Genomic DNA, 16,481 nt, shown 5'->3' with positions numbered 1-16,481 from the left:
GGAGGCCCTGGCCATTTTTTGTAAGGTTCGATGCCTTTGACTTCTCTCTGCAACGGAACACTGTCAGACTTCACTCCCACAATAATGAAGTCTTTTGAAGTAACAGCCCACAAGTTTCCTTCATGCATACGCCGTTAAATTAAAGTCTCTAGAAAACAGTTCACGCCGTGAACATTTCAGACACTTCCACACTGCCACAAGCACATTTATGGATGTAGTAATTTTGTTTATGTGTTAATGATGACGATAATGGTCTTGGACGACGGGTCATGTGAAAACGATACCCTGCTTACTCACATAATGCTTCCAGTTGTCTTGAATGAACAGCTGACATCAGTTTGGGATAGAATTCATCGAACCTAAGTAAGAAATGCTTTTTACAGATTTTTTTTGTGACAGTCAAAATTTCGTATACAGTAAAAGCTGGTTAATTAAAACTTCACGGGAACGGGAAAAAGATTGAATTACTTAAAATTCGAATTATCGAATGGCCTCGAAAATGTTTTCAAGAACCGCTTGCATTAGGGAAAATTTATTTGGTGAAAATCTGGGCAATGGTCGCCTGTCTTTTAGATGAGAGCAGTGCAACAGTGACTGTTTTTTGCCTTTCTGTCAATGCTTTATTGTGCGCCCACTGTTGAAAATGTCAAAGCAGGACTGCTTGAATACGGTAAAGGCTTCACGGAATCCTTCACTGTGCGACGCAGCACCACCAGCATCCCTCACAAGCAGCCTTTGTCGCATGTGAGGCTTCACTGCGTGACGTGCTGAATGGCACTTGATAAGCGCACATTTTTGGAACATTGTAAGAACTGCACGAATAAAAGGGGTGTAAACGCTCAGTACCGCTAATGATCATCCAAAATGTCACGCAACTGCGATTGGTTCGCTGGCTGATGCATGTGTGACCCATAGCCACCGTCGCCACAGGATGGTGCAAGCAGCGCTAAGCTCATAAAAGTGAAACTGAAACTGAGTAGTCAGCCTATTATTGAAAATGACGCCGTTTGTGTTTCATCACGCTTGCCAAGTCGCACTGTCTTCCCTGCAGTGTACAGTTCCGGTTTAAGGAATGCTGTTTTGGTGATCGCCTGCAATGCCAAGCATACCTGAACGCGGCTTGACCGGCGCGAGACCCATAGCGCCCGTCCAACTCTGTAGCCATACATGAACATTGGCTGGGACCGTGTCGAGATGAAGGTGTGGTGAGGGGTGAGGCTTCAAAAAATAATAAGAACACAAAAGCCTCAGCCTGCGCCTAGACTGTGCTGACATTACAACTTATCCATATTGTGAAAGAAGGCCAAGTCGAGACTGCAAAGTAGTGGTGGCAAGGCAAGGTATGGCGTGTCAGTGTTTAATCCGATCGTGAACCCAGGCGCGTGCCGGAGCCGGCACCGTGGGACGATGACGATGGTATGTACAAAAGAAAGAAGAAGATCATAGTATGTACAAATGAAAGAAGATCCGTGGAGGGCTCACACAATCTGCCCAAGGGGTCGGAAGCGGCCAGCCTGGCCGATCCTAACCAACCGATGCACCGCGGCGCACAAAAGTGGCTTCAAGCGAGAGACATGAACAATTCCAGTTCCACGGTGGTGTCGATCGGCTAGGAAATAAACAGGTGTGACTTGGTAGTTCACTGGAAAAATTTGGTTGATGACCTTGTAGGGACCAAGATAGCGGCGCTGAAATTTATCACTAAGGCCAGGGATGCGCAGTAGTGTATAAAGCAGTACTTCATCACCAGGATGAAATGAAACCACGCGATGCGTGGAATCCTAGCGACTCGTGCGGTCTTCCTGGCACGCTTCTGTGTTGAGGCGGGCAAGATGACGGCATCTGGTCACACGGGATAAGAACTGGGCTGGTACTGATGAGGAGTAGTAGGGCGTAGAGAAGAAGGAAGTGTTGAGAATTGTTGTGGGAGGACGGCCAAAAACGAGGATAAATGGAGAGTAACCGGTAGTTCGCTGTACTGCTGTATTATAGGCAAATGTGACGAGTGTAGAATAGTGTCCCAATTTCAATGATCCGGTGTGATGTGCATGGATATCATATCCGATAGGGTGCGATGGAATCGCTCAGTCAGACCGTTAGTCTGGGGATGGTAGCTTGAGGTTGTCTTATGGAGGGTGGAGGACGCATGAAGAACTTCGGCAACGACTGTCGATAAGAAGACCGTCCCGCGGTTACTTAGGAGCACCCAAGGAGCGCCATGACGCAATACAATTGATCGTAAAAAGAAATTAGCTGCCTCTTGAGTGAAACCAGTTGGTACAGGGGCTGTCTCAGCGTAGCGTGTAAGTGGTCGACAGCTGTTATAATCTAATGGTTACCCCCATCGGAGAAGGGTAGGGGGCCATATAAGTCAATGCCGACTACGTCAAATGGCGTGGCGGGACAGGAAACAGGTTGTAGAAGGCCAGCGGGCGAAGACGTCGGCCACTTGCGATGTTGGCACAGTTGGCAGGAAGCGACGTATTTAGCTACGGTGAAAGAGAGGCAAGGCCCAAAAAATCGTCTTTTCATGCAGTCGTATGTTTTGTCAAATCCAAGGTGACCTGCAGTAGCGTCATCGTGGAAAGCCGCCAGTATACATGGGCGAAGCACACGTGGCACGACTGGGAGCCAGCGAGTTCTATCAGAGCAATACATGTAGCGGCGTAAGATGCCATCTTCGAGCTTAAAATTGCGAAGCTGTCGGCGAAGCCTAACATTGGGCGGGTTCGCCGCCCAAGGCTAGATAAGGTTCGCCGCAGATAAGGCGGTCGATGATGGGCCGGCAGTAGGTATCGGTAATTGCTGTGAGCGGAGAGCATGTTTGTTCTCAGAGTCGTCAAAAGAAACTGTTGTGATATGCATCGGGGGAAGAGATAGTCGGCTGTGGTCAGAGGTGGAAATGCATTGCGAAGAAGAACAGCAGGCTGATTCCGAAAGTGGATAGCGTCTTGGTGTTGGCGACCCGTTTAATGAGTGACGTCGAAATGGTATTCTTGCAGGCGTAGAATCCAACGGCCAAGTCAGCCTGTCAAATTCTTCAGTGAAGACAACCAGCAAATAGCATGGTGATCAGTTACAACTGTGAAGTGCCGGCCGTATAGGTAAGGGTGAAACTTTTGAACAGCCCAGTCATGGTCATGGTCGGACTGGCGAAAGCAATCACTTTCTCACGTGAAGTTGCATCGTGCTGCAGAAGGACAGTGCCAAGACCGTGACCACTGGCATCAGTGTGCAAGATGGTGGGAGCACTGTCGCTGAAGTGGCCAAGAACGGGATCTGATGTGAGGGCATGCTTTAGGTCGTTAAAAGCAGTGTTGCACTGTTCAGTCCACATGAAAGAACTGCGCACTTTAAGTAGTTCATGAAAATGCAGCATTAGCTGCAAAATGCCTTATAAAACGCCGAAAATAGGACGCCAGGCCGAGGAAACTGTGAAAATCTGCAGTCCGTTGCGGACTAGGAAAGTTGAAGATCGCGATGACTTTTTCAGGGTCTGGACGAATGCCGTCATGGCTAACCAGATGTCCCAATATTTTAATTTCCTTCTGTGCAATGTGGCACTTCTTGGTGTTGAGCTGAAGGCCCGCTAAAGCAAGACACGTGAGGACTTCATTCAGGCACATGAAATGGTCGTTAAAATGAACGAATAGATAACAATGTCGTCCAAGTAACATAAACAGGTTCTCCATTTTAGGCCACGAAGTACAGTATCGATCATTCTTTCAAATGTCGCTGGTGCGTTACAAAGGCCGAAGGGTGTAATATTAAACTCGTAAAGTTCGTCGAGAGTTGCGAAAGCGTTTTTTTTTTTTTTTTTTTTTTTCCCATTCTCGTGCATAGGTATTTGCCAATGACCTGAGCGGAGGTCCAAGGTCGAGAAATATTCAGCGCCTTGGAGAAAGTCAAGGCTGTCACCAATTCGCTGCATCGGGTAGACATCTTTGCGGGCAATTTTGTTGAGTGCACAATAATCAACACAAAATCGTACCGCTCCGTCTTTTTTTTTTAGCTAATACTATGGGAGGACCATGGACATTTTCTTCAATTGCTTTTCATTCCAACAGAGAAACCGATAAGGTCGTCCGCGTACGATCAGGTTACCTTCAGTAATGATGCGGTGGTGTGCAACACTAGTCCGTCCCAGTGGTGGCGAGGTTGCATCAAAAATGGCTTGGTGGGCTTGAAGCAATTCCAGCAATTCTTGGCGTTGGTGCGGCATGAGGTTCGGATTGATTGTTTTCGACAGCATGGGAAGAGAGACGTGATGAATCACGCTGCTGAGGTAGCGGGGCGGTGAGCACCATCATGAACATAGGGTGAGCATCCGCTATGCATGGCAGGGAAGTTCCTTTAGTCAGCACGAGGGATTCACGGGAAGTGTTTGTGGCAGCTACTATCGCTGAGCCGCTGCGGAATCGTGCAAGACTTGATGGGAAGGCGATTCCACGTGCAAGATGACAATGAGATGGTGCGATGAGTACATCCCCGTCAGTGATGTGTTCAGAAATAACAGTAAGAAGTTTTTCGCACTGTGGAGGCAATACAGTATCAGCTACGGCAATGAGGGAATGATGTCGTTCACAAATGTCAGATGAAAAATCACTGTCTGTCATATGGATGACACGGTCACCACAAGAAACTAACGCTATAGCGGTTGACAAAAAATTCCATCCAAAAATTATCAGATGCGCACAGGGTGAAAGCACAGCAAACTGTGCATGGTGGCAGGCACCGTCTATAAAAACTCAAACTGTAGACTTTGCTGAAGGGTGCAGAGAGATGTCATTTGCTTCACGAAGTTTAGGTTCATCATATGGTGTAGTTACTTTCCGCAAACCGTGGCACAAATCAGCGTGAATAACAGAAATTGCAGCCCCTGTGTCAATCAAAGCTTCGACCTGTAAATCTTCAGCTAAGACGGAAATCATATTGTACAGGCGATGAGGAGGACTTTTGGTAAGTTCGCAAAGTGCAGTTTCACCTCCGCAAACTGCATCACTTAGTTTTCCGAATGACAGACAGGGAGAGTTGTTGCTGGTCGAAGTAGAGAATCAGAGCAGCGGTATGGGAAAGGGGACCGGCGTCAGGATACATGGGCCCTACTTGGGTCAGACAAGGATACCGGCGGTGGAGAGGATCGACGAGGTGGGCTGGGAACAGGTCGTCGCTGATAATATGAAGGTATGTCACTTTCGAAGGCGTCGTAACCACGCCGCTCGTTCTGAATGCGTCGACGACAGAAGCAGGAGATATTTCCTCGAATTCCACAATAGTAGCACACTGGGCGAAAGGGGCGCCAAAGTGCGTAATAGGGTGGCGTAGGCTGAGCCGTGGTCATGGCGTTGAAGTGGTTGTAGGGCGGTGCTTGTCGGGGTGGGGGAACAAAAGGAAGAGGGGATGCAGCGACATGAGCGTAAGTCTGCACTGGGCGAGTGTAGGAGGGTCAGGTGCGACAGTGGGTGGTAGTTGCCAACTGTTCTTTAATGATGGTGCGGAGGCCAGCGTCATTAGGAGGAGGAGAAGAATGATCGCATCCGTGCCGGCAGATAGGGCTGAGGGCTTGGAGCTCCTCACGGATTATCGCTTGAATTAGGGCTCATAGATTGAGGTCAGCAGAGGTCGGGCCAGTAGCGAAGCCGGGCTGCAGTCGTGAGGACTGCAGCTGGTCGATGCGTTGGCAGGTCGTATTAGTGGAATCAACAGTTGAAGGATTCTGGGCAACTAGGGTGTTATAAGCCACAGAATTAATTCCTTTCAAGACATAGTGTACACGTTCAGGTTTCGGCATGGTGGGACTGATACGCCAGCAGAGTGCAAGTACGGCCTCTATGTAAGACGCATATGACTCATCGGGACCTTGAAGGCGGGAAGCGAGCTTGTTCTTGGCGATCTCAGTCCGAACAGCCAAGTCGGCGAAGTACTTTCGGAACTGCTGTTTGAAGGTGGGCCAGTTATCAGTGTGGGGCTCGCGGTTGATAAACCAATTCCTGGTGACCTCAATAAGGTAGAAAGAAATGTTGAGGAATTTTAAAGTATCATCCCACCGGTTGTAGGCACTGCAGCATTCATAAGTGTCGAGCTAGTCATCCACGTCTTCGTCGCGACGACCAGCGAACAGCAGTGGGTCGCATTGTCGTGTGGGCACAGTCGGAGGCTGCGGTGTAGCCGAGGTGGAGGGTCTGACCGGGTCGGGACTGCTCTCGGTTGACATGATGATGGTGGCTGTTGCCAAACGGCGACCGGAACATAGCTGCAGCAAGAGGCAGGGCACCAGGCAGCAAGGGGATCGAATTTCACCTCCACCACTTATTTATTTTTATTTATTTATTTATTTTATTTATTTATTTGAAAATACTGCAGCCCCTCAAGGGGCTATAGCAGGAGTGGGTACAAAAATGTGGAACAATTCCACGCATACAAAAGTACATACAAGCATTACAAATATAAACGCTAGAAAAACAACATACAATGCTACGACTCAATTGCCGACGCAAAATCAGAGATTGATAGTGCACGAATGTTGCCATCCAAGGAATTCCAACACTCCACAGTGCGCGGAAAAAAAACTGTATTTGAAAACGTTAGTGCGGGCAAAAAAAGGTTGGATATTAAGATCGTGATGGCTCCTGGTTGCAGATGGTTTTGAAAACGAGATATGCTTACCCTCTGAAAGGCAATTAGCAGAATGAACTATGGAGTGAAGAAGTTTTAAGGACTCAGTTTTTCGGCAGGATGCAAGCGGGCTTATGTTTAGGGAAGACATCGCAGATGAGGGTGAAAAATGAAAGTCGTAGCGGCGAAAAATAAATTTTACAGCTTTACGTTGCACAGATTCTATTTGATCGATTTCACATTGCTTGTATGGATTCCAGACATTAGAAGCGTATTCAAGAATAGGGCGAATTAGAGTTTTGTACATGAGCAATTTTGCTTCTTTAGGAGCATCCCGTACTGTGCGTCGTAAGTAACCTACCTTTTTAAGAGCTTTAGCTGTGATGTAATCGGTGTGTTTTGACCATTGCATATTGTGAGAAAAAACGACGCCAAGATATTTATATTCATGAACCCTTTGCAGTGATGCATAGTCGTAAATAGAAGGTGATAGGTGGTTGGTGAAAGACATGACAACTGTTTTGCTGAAATTGATGTTCATCTGCCACGTGTTGCACCAGTCACGGAACATACCAAAAGACTCATTCAGAAGGAGGTGATCATTAACAGAGTTGATAGTGTGGTACAGTACGCAATCATCGGCGTATAGACGGATCTTGGAGGTTATACTGTCAGGTAAATCATTAATATAGAGCAAAAATAGCAAAGAGCCAAGGACAGAGCCTAGTGAACACCTGAGGTAACATCGGCTAAAGAAGAATCGACGGAATTGAAGCGAACAGACTGGGAGCGGTGTGAGAGGAAATCGGCAATCCAATCAGCAAGTTGAGAGTTATTGAGAATTACTTTTAGTTTGCATAACAATTTAGAGTGAAGGACCGTGTCGAAAGCTTTTGAGAAATCGATGAATATAGCATCGATTTGGTTACCGGCGTCTATGCTGAGAAGAATGTCATGTGCAAATTCGGTTAACTGAGTCACTGTACTAAACCCCTTACGAAACCCGTGTTGAGCTCTGGACAGAAGATTATTTGCATCAAGAAATTCCATAATGTGTTTTATAAATAATGTGCTCTAGGATCTTACATGAATGTGCAGTTAAAGAGATCGGCCTATAGTTAGAAAGCAGTTGTTTGTTGCCGGATTTATAGAGAGGGAGTAGATTGGCGAGTTTCCATGAGGAAGGGACAATGCCAGTGGAAAGAGATTTTTGAAATATAATTGAGAGATATCGAGATGACCAGAGGGAATAACGTGCTAGGAAGGTGTTTGTGATACAGTCCGGTCCAGCACATTTTTTTGTGTCAAGGCACAAGATAAGATTTAAAATCCCCGGAGTGCTAACCATGATATCTGAGATAGAATGATCATGATTAGGAAGACTGAAAGGTGGAATCATGTTATTATCACGTGCAAAGACGGAATAAAAGTAGGCATTAAATGCATCAGATATTTGAACAGGGTCAGTCACAATTTCTTCATTAATAACAAATGAGGTGGAGGAAGTGTTTGAGGGTAGAACAGAGTGCCAAAATTTACGAGGGTTACCTCTTAGCAGCCCTTGGAGCTCAACGCGGAAATAGAAATCTTTAGCAGAGTGCATTTTAATTCGAAGTTCATTTTTTGCAGCTTGAAATCGAGCAACAACATCAGGGTTATTGTTATGTGCCATGCGTCTCAGCCGGGCTACACGACGTGACATCTGTAAAACATCGCGATTAATCCAAGGAAGAGTAGGATTTCTTTTCTTTGTTTTGACGGGAACAAACTGTTTAATGCACAGTCTAACAATTTTTTCGAAATATTCAACAAGGTCATTAACGTCGCCGTCACGGCTGAGCGCGCAGAAGGCGTCGAAGCACTCGGCTAGTTTGTCGATTACGGAGTTGTCGTCTGCGTGATGGAAATCCGGAAATGACGTGAAGGAGTACTGTGGGTTACTAGAGAAGCGGGACAGGGTAAGGAGAACTGCTTCATGGTCAGAAATACCATCGACAACCGTACACTGAAACCTGGTGTCTATTAGGTTGGGGCTTAGAAAGATTAAGTCTAGCAATGAATTCAGCCTGGTGGGAAGCGTAACTATTTGAGTGAGTCCAAGAGAGAGTGAGAGATCCATCAACTCTTTTGCTAAAGAAGCGTCACGGCCAGAATAACACATCGATGGCCAGTGAATACCAGGCACGTTGAAATCACCCATGAAGATGATGTTTGATACTGAAAGGCTATGTATGAACTGACCAACAGAGTGCAAAACATCAGCAGAGGTTCCGGGGGGTCGGTAAAAAACGCCAATAATAACAGTCTGTTTTTCTAAATAAAGCTTGCACCAAATTGACTCGGTGTTGCATGGAGCAGGAAGTATAGAAAATCTAAGATAAGAACGCAGAAGTAAAGCAACACCACCTCCTTTGCCCTCATGCCTGTCAGCACGGATAGCAAGGTAACCAGGTAGGGTAAATTCAGAGTCATATATGTCAGGGTGAAGCCAGGTTTCAGTGATGCCAATAATGTGAGGGTCATGGGAGGACACAAGCGCGAGAAGATCAGGGAGTTTGTTAGAGATGCTTCTAGCATTAAGATTTAAGACAACGAGACTTGGTGGCGAGCTAGGTGAACGTCAACGGGGTAACGGAGGAAGCTCACTAGATTCGGTAGCTTCATGACAGGGTAACGAATGAAGCTCAGAAGATTCGGTCGCATCGTGATGGGGGTCCCGTTTCAAGCTACTTGAAGCTTCATCCCATGTGTACCTGACACCATCAATGAAAGCGTGATTGTACCGAAGCTTCACTTTTGAACCACCGTCACGAAGCGAGGAAGATGCATTCCATATTTTCTTACGAAGGGCACGGACGCTCGCAGAGAAATCCTCAGTGATGTAAAAATCTTCCCCTTTGAGTTTCGATACGTTTTTCATGACAACAATCTTCTCACTGAAGTCGAGGATCCTTAGAATGACAGGTCGTGTACGTCCATCACTGGGTCTGCCGATGCGATGACAACGCTCAATGCTCGGACATTCTATGCGAAGATTTTCAGTAAATATTTTGCGGATTTTGGACAATAAACTGGCGCCATCTTCATCAGGACTCTCATGTAGACCGTGCACAACAAGATCGTTCCGCCTTGACCGGTTTTCTAAGTCTTCATTCTTTACAACCAAGTTGGATATTGTTTTTTTTAATGAGGTAATGTCCGAACGGAGGTTAGCGCTCAATGACTCAGAGGCTGAAGGAGTTGCAGATGATTCCAGTGATGAAACACGAGCTTCGAGGACATCAAGACGAGCGGAAAAAGTTTTCTTAATATCTGTAATGTCACTAGCGATTCGTTCTTGACCAGCAATCAGTTGCGAGAGCTGAGAAAGGACGTCTGCGACCCCCGGAGTGGAGGACAAGTCAGTAATGGAACGCGTTGCCCGCTTCCCACTAAGATGTTTAGACGAGTTAGCTGAGACTGATCGTTTAGGGGGGCCTGGGTTTTGTTCAACGTCCCCGCTTTGTAGAAGGCGAGAAAAGCAAAATACAGCATTTGAACAGAAGGTAACAAAACTGTGTGGGCAGGAAAACAGCAGCAAACAACGATCATCAGATCGAACGCAGTGAGCGTTCTTTAGGTAACATACCTGCACGAAGAACATGCAACGATTAGGCATCTTGTAAAGGCTGCTGCCGTCCTGCCCACTGAAGCGGTACGCCGGTGCGGTCCGATTTATAGTCCGAGGAAGAGCTGACGTAGACCAAGGGCCGATGGTGATTGGACGGTGTAGACATGCACGTGGGAAGCCGTCAGGTGCCCAGGGGAGCACGCCAGGTATATCACCAACAAGGGTGACATGGCAGTCCGTAGCGAAGCTGATGGTCCCATCCACGTGCCGCAAGCTTGATGGTTGCGCAGGCGCTCTTGAGTCGAAGTCGCAAAAAAGCGAAACAGCAACAGCCGCGAGGATCTGCACGAAGAACATGCAACGATTAGGCATCTTGTAAAGGCTGCTGCCGTCCTGCCCACTGAAGTGGTACGCCGGTGCGGTCCGATTTATAGTCCGAGGAAGAGCTGACGTAGACCAAGGGCCGATGGTGACTGGACGGTGTAGACATGCACGTGGGAAGCCGTCAGGTGCCCAGGGGAGCACGCCAGGTATATCACCAACAAGGGTGACATGGCAGTCCGTAGCGAAGCTGATGGTCCCATCCACGTGCCGCAAGCTTGATGGTTGCGCAGGCGCTCTTGAGTCGAAGTCGCAAAAAAGCGAAACAGCAACAGCCGCGAGGATCTGCACGAAGAACATGTAACGATTAGGCATCTTGTAAAGGCTGCTGCCGTCCTGCCCACTCTTTTTATGAAAGAAGGCCAGGTCGAGACGGCAAAGTAGTGACGGCAAGGCGAGGTATGCCGTGTCAGCGTTTAATCCGATCGTGAACCCAGGCACGGGTTCACGATGACAATGGTATGTACAAAAGAAAGAAGAAGATCATGGTATGTACAAATGAAAGAAGATCCGTGGAGGGCTCACAATATTTCCAAACTAACAAGCAGTTAGTTCCATGCCTTGAAGATCATGCAGAACAGGCTGCCACCGCCATGGCTGTCATATCATACCCTCCTGCGCCACCAGCCGCCATGCCGGTCTGGCTTTACCCATTCTTCCATGGTTTTACCTAGTTTTATCTCCTCTCTGCATTCTGGAGTTGCTGAGCCTTGTGACTATGTCACCCTATCACAGGGGCATTCCTTTGGCCATGTGCCGGGTGCCGAGCCGCCTAGACGTGGTTGACGCGTAGTTTAAATTATCCTTGGTGGAACATACTCATATCCGAATTAACGGACTTCTTTATACATATACAGTTGAGCCCAATTGTAACGAAGTCGGCAGGAATCAAAGATGACTTCCCTGTGTCTGCTATTTCGCTATAAGTATCTGGACTCTGAAAGGAAGACGAAAAACAAATGGTCATTGGTCTAAATTTCCGACCCTTGATTTTTAGGACTTGCTTGATTATTTGGACTTATTTGCGGCACCGCGACATGCTCCACAAAACTAACGTTTATGAACACCTGAAAGATATGCTCCAAAGTCGTGAGTGCCTCCGCGGCCCTTATCGCAGTGCGACAAAAGTAGCAGCAGTGCCTCTTCGCAGACGGCCCCACCACGCTTTAAGGATGCTTCACCTCGAGGACATTGAGGACTGCGCGGTGAAGCGACCTCAAAACATGATTCAGCAAATTCGTCATGGCAGGTTTGCTTCAACGTCTGTACTTCGTCTAAGTCCGCGCAATCGCTCGCCGCATGTCGAGAGCAACACAGCCATCGAACGCCAGTTGCTGCCGGAGGTCTGTGTAAACACTGCTTGGCAAGTCAGTCTATCAAAACTGCTGACCCTTTTGCTCCGCTATATGCAAATTGGAATTAAGATTATGTAAAGTGATTTTATTTATAAAATTTGATTTTTCTGACATTTTCATGTTCCCTAGCGGGTCTGAAAGATCGGTCGTCTAAATTGTGTTCCCGGAAAACGTTTTTTCAGCACCGACTCCAGGGTAGTGGCCTCCGCGTCGTCCAAATCCAAAGCCACATATTGCTCTGAACTCGCAAGGAACCTCCGGAGAGCGCCAGTTGTTGCAGCGGCCGCCAGCTTGCGAATCTAGCCATAGCCGAGAAGTCAAAGATCGACAGGAACAGCGAACAAAGCTATGCAGTGAAGCTACCTTTCGTTTTGCAGGAGTGCGGACATCCGTCAGCCAAATTTCGCTGTTATTTCCTTACAGAAGTTTGTCTGAAAGCTGTAAAAATATTCCAGTTGATAGATTATTTTTCGTTTGCTACAAAATTTCTTCGCTATGTCTGTTGAGATTTTTTTTATTTGCTACATTAAAACTATACCCAAATTGTATTGAAAATGCAAAAATGGGAGATGGGAATTGAAGTCAATTCATTATAACTGCTATTTCACTATATATGGCTTCGCTATAACATGGCTGGACTGTAATTTCTAAGGAGCTTGGCTGGGCTAAGTAGCGCAGTTTCAATTGTCTAAAGATTCGATTAACTGAGGTTCGAATTAACCAGCCTTCACTGTCCGTCCATCATCAGCAAGAGCACGCTGCATGATCACTTTCTAGTCGTGTTCACTTCAAAAGTCTTTGCTGTTGTTTTAGTTATTTAGTTGACTTAGCTCTCGCGAAAACGAAAAAAACTGTCATTCCTGGTGATTTCAACTGCCTGTGTTCTTTGTGCTGTCTGTAACTACCTCTTTGCTTCATATGTAATGTGTGTTTTGCCACTGCATTTTCTTGGAAAGAGTTCAGAGTTCGCCAAAGGGGCCTCCCATGCTCAGCTAGTGCTATTGATAATGGTGTTTACAGTTCGCATACTTATGCATGTTATGCAAGCATTGTGTATATATAAAATATATACCACCCTCTTGCAGAAAGCCAGTTGATGGTAACAAGGTAAAACTTTTAGGCGATAGTGACTAGGTTTTACGCTTAGTCAAGGATACTAATCGCATAACGTCCGCAGAGAATAGGGTGGCTGAACTTTGCTCACAAAAAAAAAAAATCATGGACTACACCCACATCATTTGGGTTTATGTTTACTGAAGTTTTACTACTGAAGTCTTGCTGAAGTTATTGGGTTTATATGTCATGGCTTCTCATCGGGTTTCTTTTTCCTTTCCTCCCACCCTATGCTTATCCAGATTATGGGCAACTCAATTTACACACACATCAGCAACAGCCACTACGCAGCTTCAGCGTGCAATCTGGTCATGTATGATGCTATCAGGTGAGAAGCTCCCATAGGCCCGCCGTGCATGCTGCCGCATGTTTTTCAAAATGGCGAAAATTTGTGCATTTTATTTAAGGCAAGGTTTCTGCTGAACAGTCCCAATAACTGTGCATAATTCCAGGGTGTAGCTTTTGTCATCAATCATTTATGAACAAAATCGCCAAAGAAACTTCAGGAAGAAATGTGTCATAAACTTCATCTGTAGAATAGCGTGCAGATATATTTTGTCAAGAGTTGAGCATTTATTCAGGCTCAGTCATCCAGGAAGCTGTTGAACAAGGCCTGAAAGAATGCTATTGCAGTATTTTCTAGCTACTCTGTTTTGGTGGGCCTTCAGTGTGGTTACATAAAAAGCCTATAATCTCAACTTGTGAATGTTTTATTTCTTTTAGGGCACTGCAAATGTGTCTCCTGTGCGTTTGACAGCGAGAGCCATTTTTGCAGTTCAGAGGCTTGCATTATAAGCTCATTCATTTTTTTCAAAGCAGAATATAGCATAGAACTTGCAGTCACAGAATACCACACACCATTATAGGCTGGCTGTTTTTGGTGGAGCTTTTATAGCCCTTTCTTTCCCTTTTTTTCCATTTTGATGTTCGTTATTATTTGGAATCTACTTCATACAAGAGACTAAAAAAATAGTGCTTCTGACTATGAAGCATCTGCTGTTGGGCTTTGAAAATTAAAATATTTTAGGAACAGTTTAAAATACCTGGCTAATGAACTTGCTTGTCTCAAAAATAGTCATCACTTGTGGTGTGGAGAGCAGCCTGATAAACATCTGAACAGACTCACAGCTTCACAGGTGCATTTGCGGTAAAAGTCGCATGTCCTGCGGTTATGAAAGGCAATCTGATGGTGTGTGCCCATTGTGTTTTGGTATTTGTGCGGTATGGCCCTCTGCTGAGGGGAACATGAGACCGCATGTCTGCCACACTTCACAAAGCACTTCCACGAGATCCAGCAAAAAGCAAAGGCACAAGGTGCATGCGCGGTAAGCACTGCTGGCTGCCATTCCCGAGCATACACATAGTGCTGCCTATTTTCGCCAGTTGTTGGCGGCAGCACCTTGAGAAGTGTTTAGGCCGTGCGACTTCATGTTTCTTTTAACAGTCGACCGCACTGTAGTCTGGCCTGCTCTCAGTTTGTGTCCGTTACGTTGATGTCTGCGGTGTGTTGATGAGGCTGATAGAAATGGGTGTCTTCCTTCGCGCGTGCAGCCAGGACGTACTGCAGAGGTGGACCCACCCGCTGGTGCCCGACCTTTTTCTGAAAGAGGAGGAGAGGGAAGGCGGTCCTGTGTGTATCTACCACCGGGACAACATCTACAAGCCTGTCTCTGGACTGCAGCTCTCACGGTATTGTTGCTGCACATTGGATTCACTAATATGTGCACATAGGCTCTACAGGCAGTTGTTAAGAACCCAATAGTTGCGAACTATTGAGGTTCGTAGTCAGAGAACTGTAAGGTTGAGAAATCGTTATCCACATGATTTGCAGATCTCATCAACCACATCGGCATGAGAGGCCTCCTCTCTGAAGAATGTTGTATGGTCGCACTGCCATCTAGCACTGCAAATGATGGCGCATTCATGCCTTTGCTGAGGAAACAGCGAAAAGTCTGGGAGTACTTTTTTTGTTTACAATGCAACCTTGTTATATTATATTCGTGGGTGCACCACTCCCAGGTAAAAACCCAACACAGAAAGGGTTAATTATGGACCCTTGCAAACGAGCCAGAAATTTATTACAGTCGAACTCGGATATATCGAACTCGAAGGGGGTCTCGAAATACAGTAGTTCGATATATCGATAATTCAATATACAAAAGTCAGCTTTAGATGCCACTTGCGATCGTGAAAAATGATACTGTATTTGTCGCGTAATCATCCTACTTGCATAATGACCCCCCCCCACTATGGCCTCCGAGAATTTGAAAAAAAAAAAAAATTACTAGGGTCCAACGCTGCTGAACTAAATATTGAGCGAAAGCATTTGCTGCGGGTGATCAAGCATTCTTCTTCTTCTCTTTTTCTTCTTCCTCAGCCCACATATAAAGCCCCGCTTTAGCCAAGCCATATGAAAGTGCCTTAGTGGCCTATAGGGGTAACGTGAATGCCAGGGTCCTTGCAGGCTGATTCTTTCATAACCGTTACATGTGAAATGAGAGACCCAAGTTGGCAGCCCCTGCCAACCGCTTGAGTTGGTAGCCCAGCCCTCACCCTAGTGTCACGTGGGGTGTGACGTCACAGCGTCACGTGGGTAAGACGTGGCTACCAGTCGCGCTACGCTGAAGGCTCGAAACCTAGAGTAGTATTGCTTTCTCATTAAAAAAAAACAACGTTCGGTGACGCGTCTCTCTGTTGTGACCGTCGCATCCACAGCTCATTTGTTGGTAGCGTGCCAAGATGCTAAAGCAGCAATAACGTCACGGCGTGTTTATCTTTTGACTATAGACGATTTTAGTTTCGATGCCTGGGCGCAGCCATCTTAGTTTGATGGTGGCGCCCCGTATGAGCCAAACTGGAGAAGTCCGCTCCAGCTCCTCTTGACGCCATCTTGGGCTGTGCTGTGCGTGTTGATGCTGCGATGCAGCAATGTAAACTGTTGTTTCGCGGTGCTAGTGAAAGCTATCCGACACCTTGGTACTATTTTGTGTTCTCTTTGGCTGCCCCAGCAAACCGTATACCATCCGTTTGGCATGGCGGCCACAATTGGAAACAACAGTAGCGGCCAGGGCGACTGCGAAGCACTGCGCTCCGCTTCTGCTGGCTGAACTCGTCAGAGTTATTGTGAGGCTTTATCTGTCATATATTTCACGATACATGTAATTTCAATTATATTTTATCGCAATGGTAACTGTACACACAAATACACAGCAAATGAACCGTACGGGCAGCTACCGAACGCGGAATACAGATACATACGAATGATGCTTTCCAGTCAGCGCCTCATTGACTTAGCATGAAGTGTGACCAATTTCATATTGTGTATTTCGTCTCGACAGTGCATATTTATATTTGATGTTGCGCTGCTTTCATTTCGCATCAAAGTCACAGACAGCGTTCACCGCGGT

At 46.4% G+C, this 16,481-nt stretch overlaps 2 protein-coding genes across 3 annotated transcripts in view; one reads left to right on the top strand and one right to left on the bottom strand.

Moving 5' to 3' along the window:
- The window catches only part of LOC146200240 (translation initiation factor eIF2B subunit epsilon-like), a 68,623-nt gene that overhangs the window by 16,997 nt on the left and 35,145 nt on the right, over nucleotides 1–16,481 (top strand). For both annotated transcript variants that reach the window (XM_084595429.1, XM_084595430.1), the window contains exons 6-7: nucleotides 13,317–13,402; nucleotides 14,626–14,763. In XM_084595429.1, the coding sequence (XP_084451555.1) occupies nucleotides 13,317–13,402; nucleotides 14,626–14,763 (224 nt within the window). The remainder of the gene's footprint in view (nucleotides 1–13,316; nucleotides 13,403–14,625; nucleotides 14,764–16,481) is intronic.
- On the bottom strand, nucleotides 9,076–10,925 carry LOC146200241 (uncharacterized). The gene has a single exon (XM_084595426.1). The coding sequence runs from the start codon at nucleotides 10,919–10,921 to the stop codon at nucleotides 9,236–9,238; it is 1,686 nt and encodes a 561-aa protein (XP_084451552.1). The 5' UTR covers nucleotides 10,922–10,925; the 3' UTR covers nucleotides 9,076–9,235.

This window comes from Amblyomma maculatum, chromosome 2 (assembly GCF_055883805.1).
Source record: "Amblyomma maculatum isolate TAMU_Amacu chromosome 2, ASM5588380v1, whole genome shotgun sequence".
Classification (NCBI taxonomy): domain Eukaryota; kingdom Metazoa; phylum Arthropoda; class Arachnida; order Ixodida; family Ixodidae; genus Amblyomma; species Amblyomma maculatum.
Note: the sequence above shows the minus strand (reverse complement) of the source record. Positions and strands in the feature narration are given on the sequence as shown.

Excerpts from the sequence above, each read along its gene's own strand:
- LOC146200241 (XM_084595426.1), bottom strand. The coding sequence starts at position 10,921 with ATGCCTAATCGTTACATGTTCTTCGTGCAGATCCTCGCGGCTGTTGCT.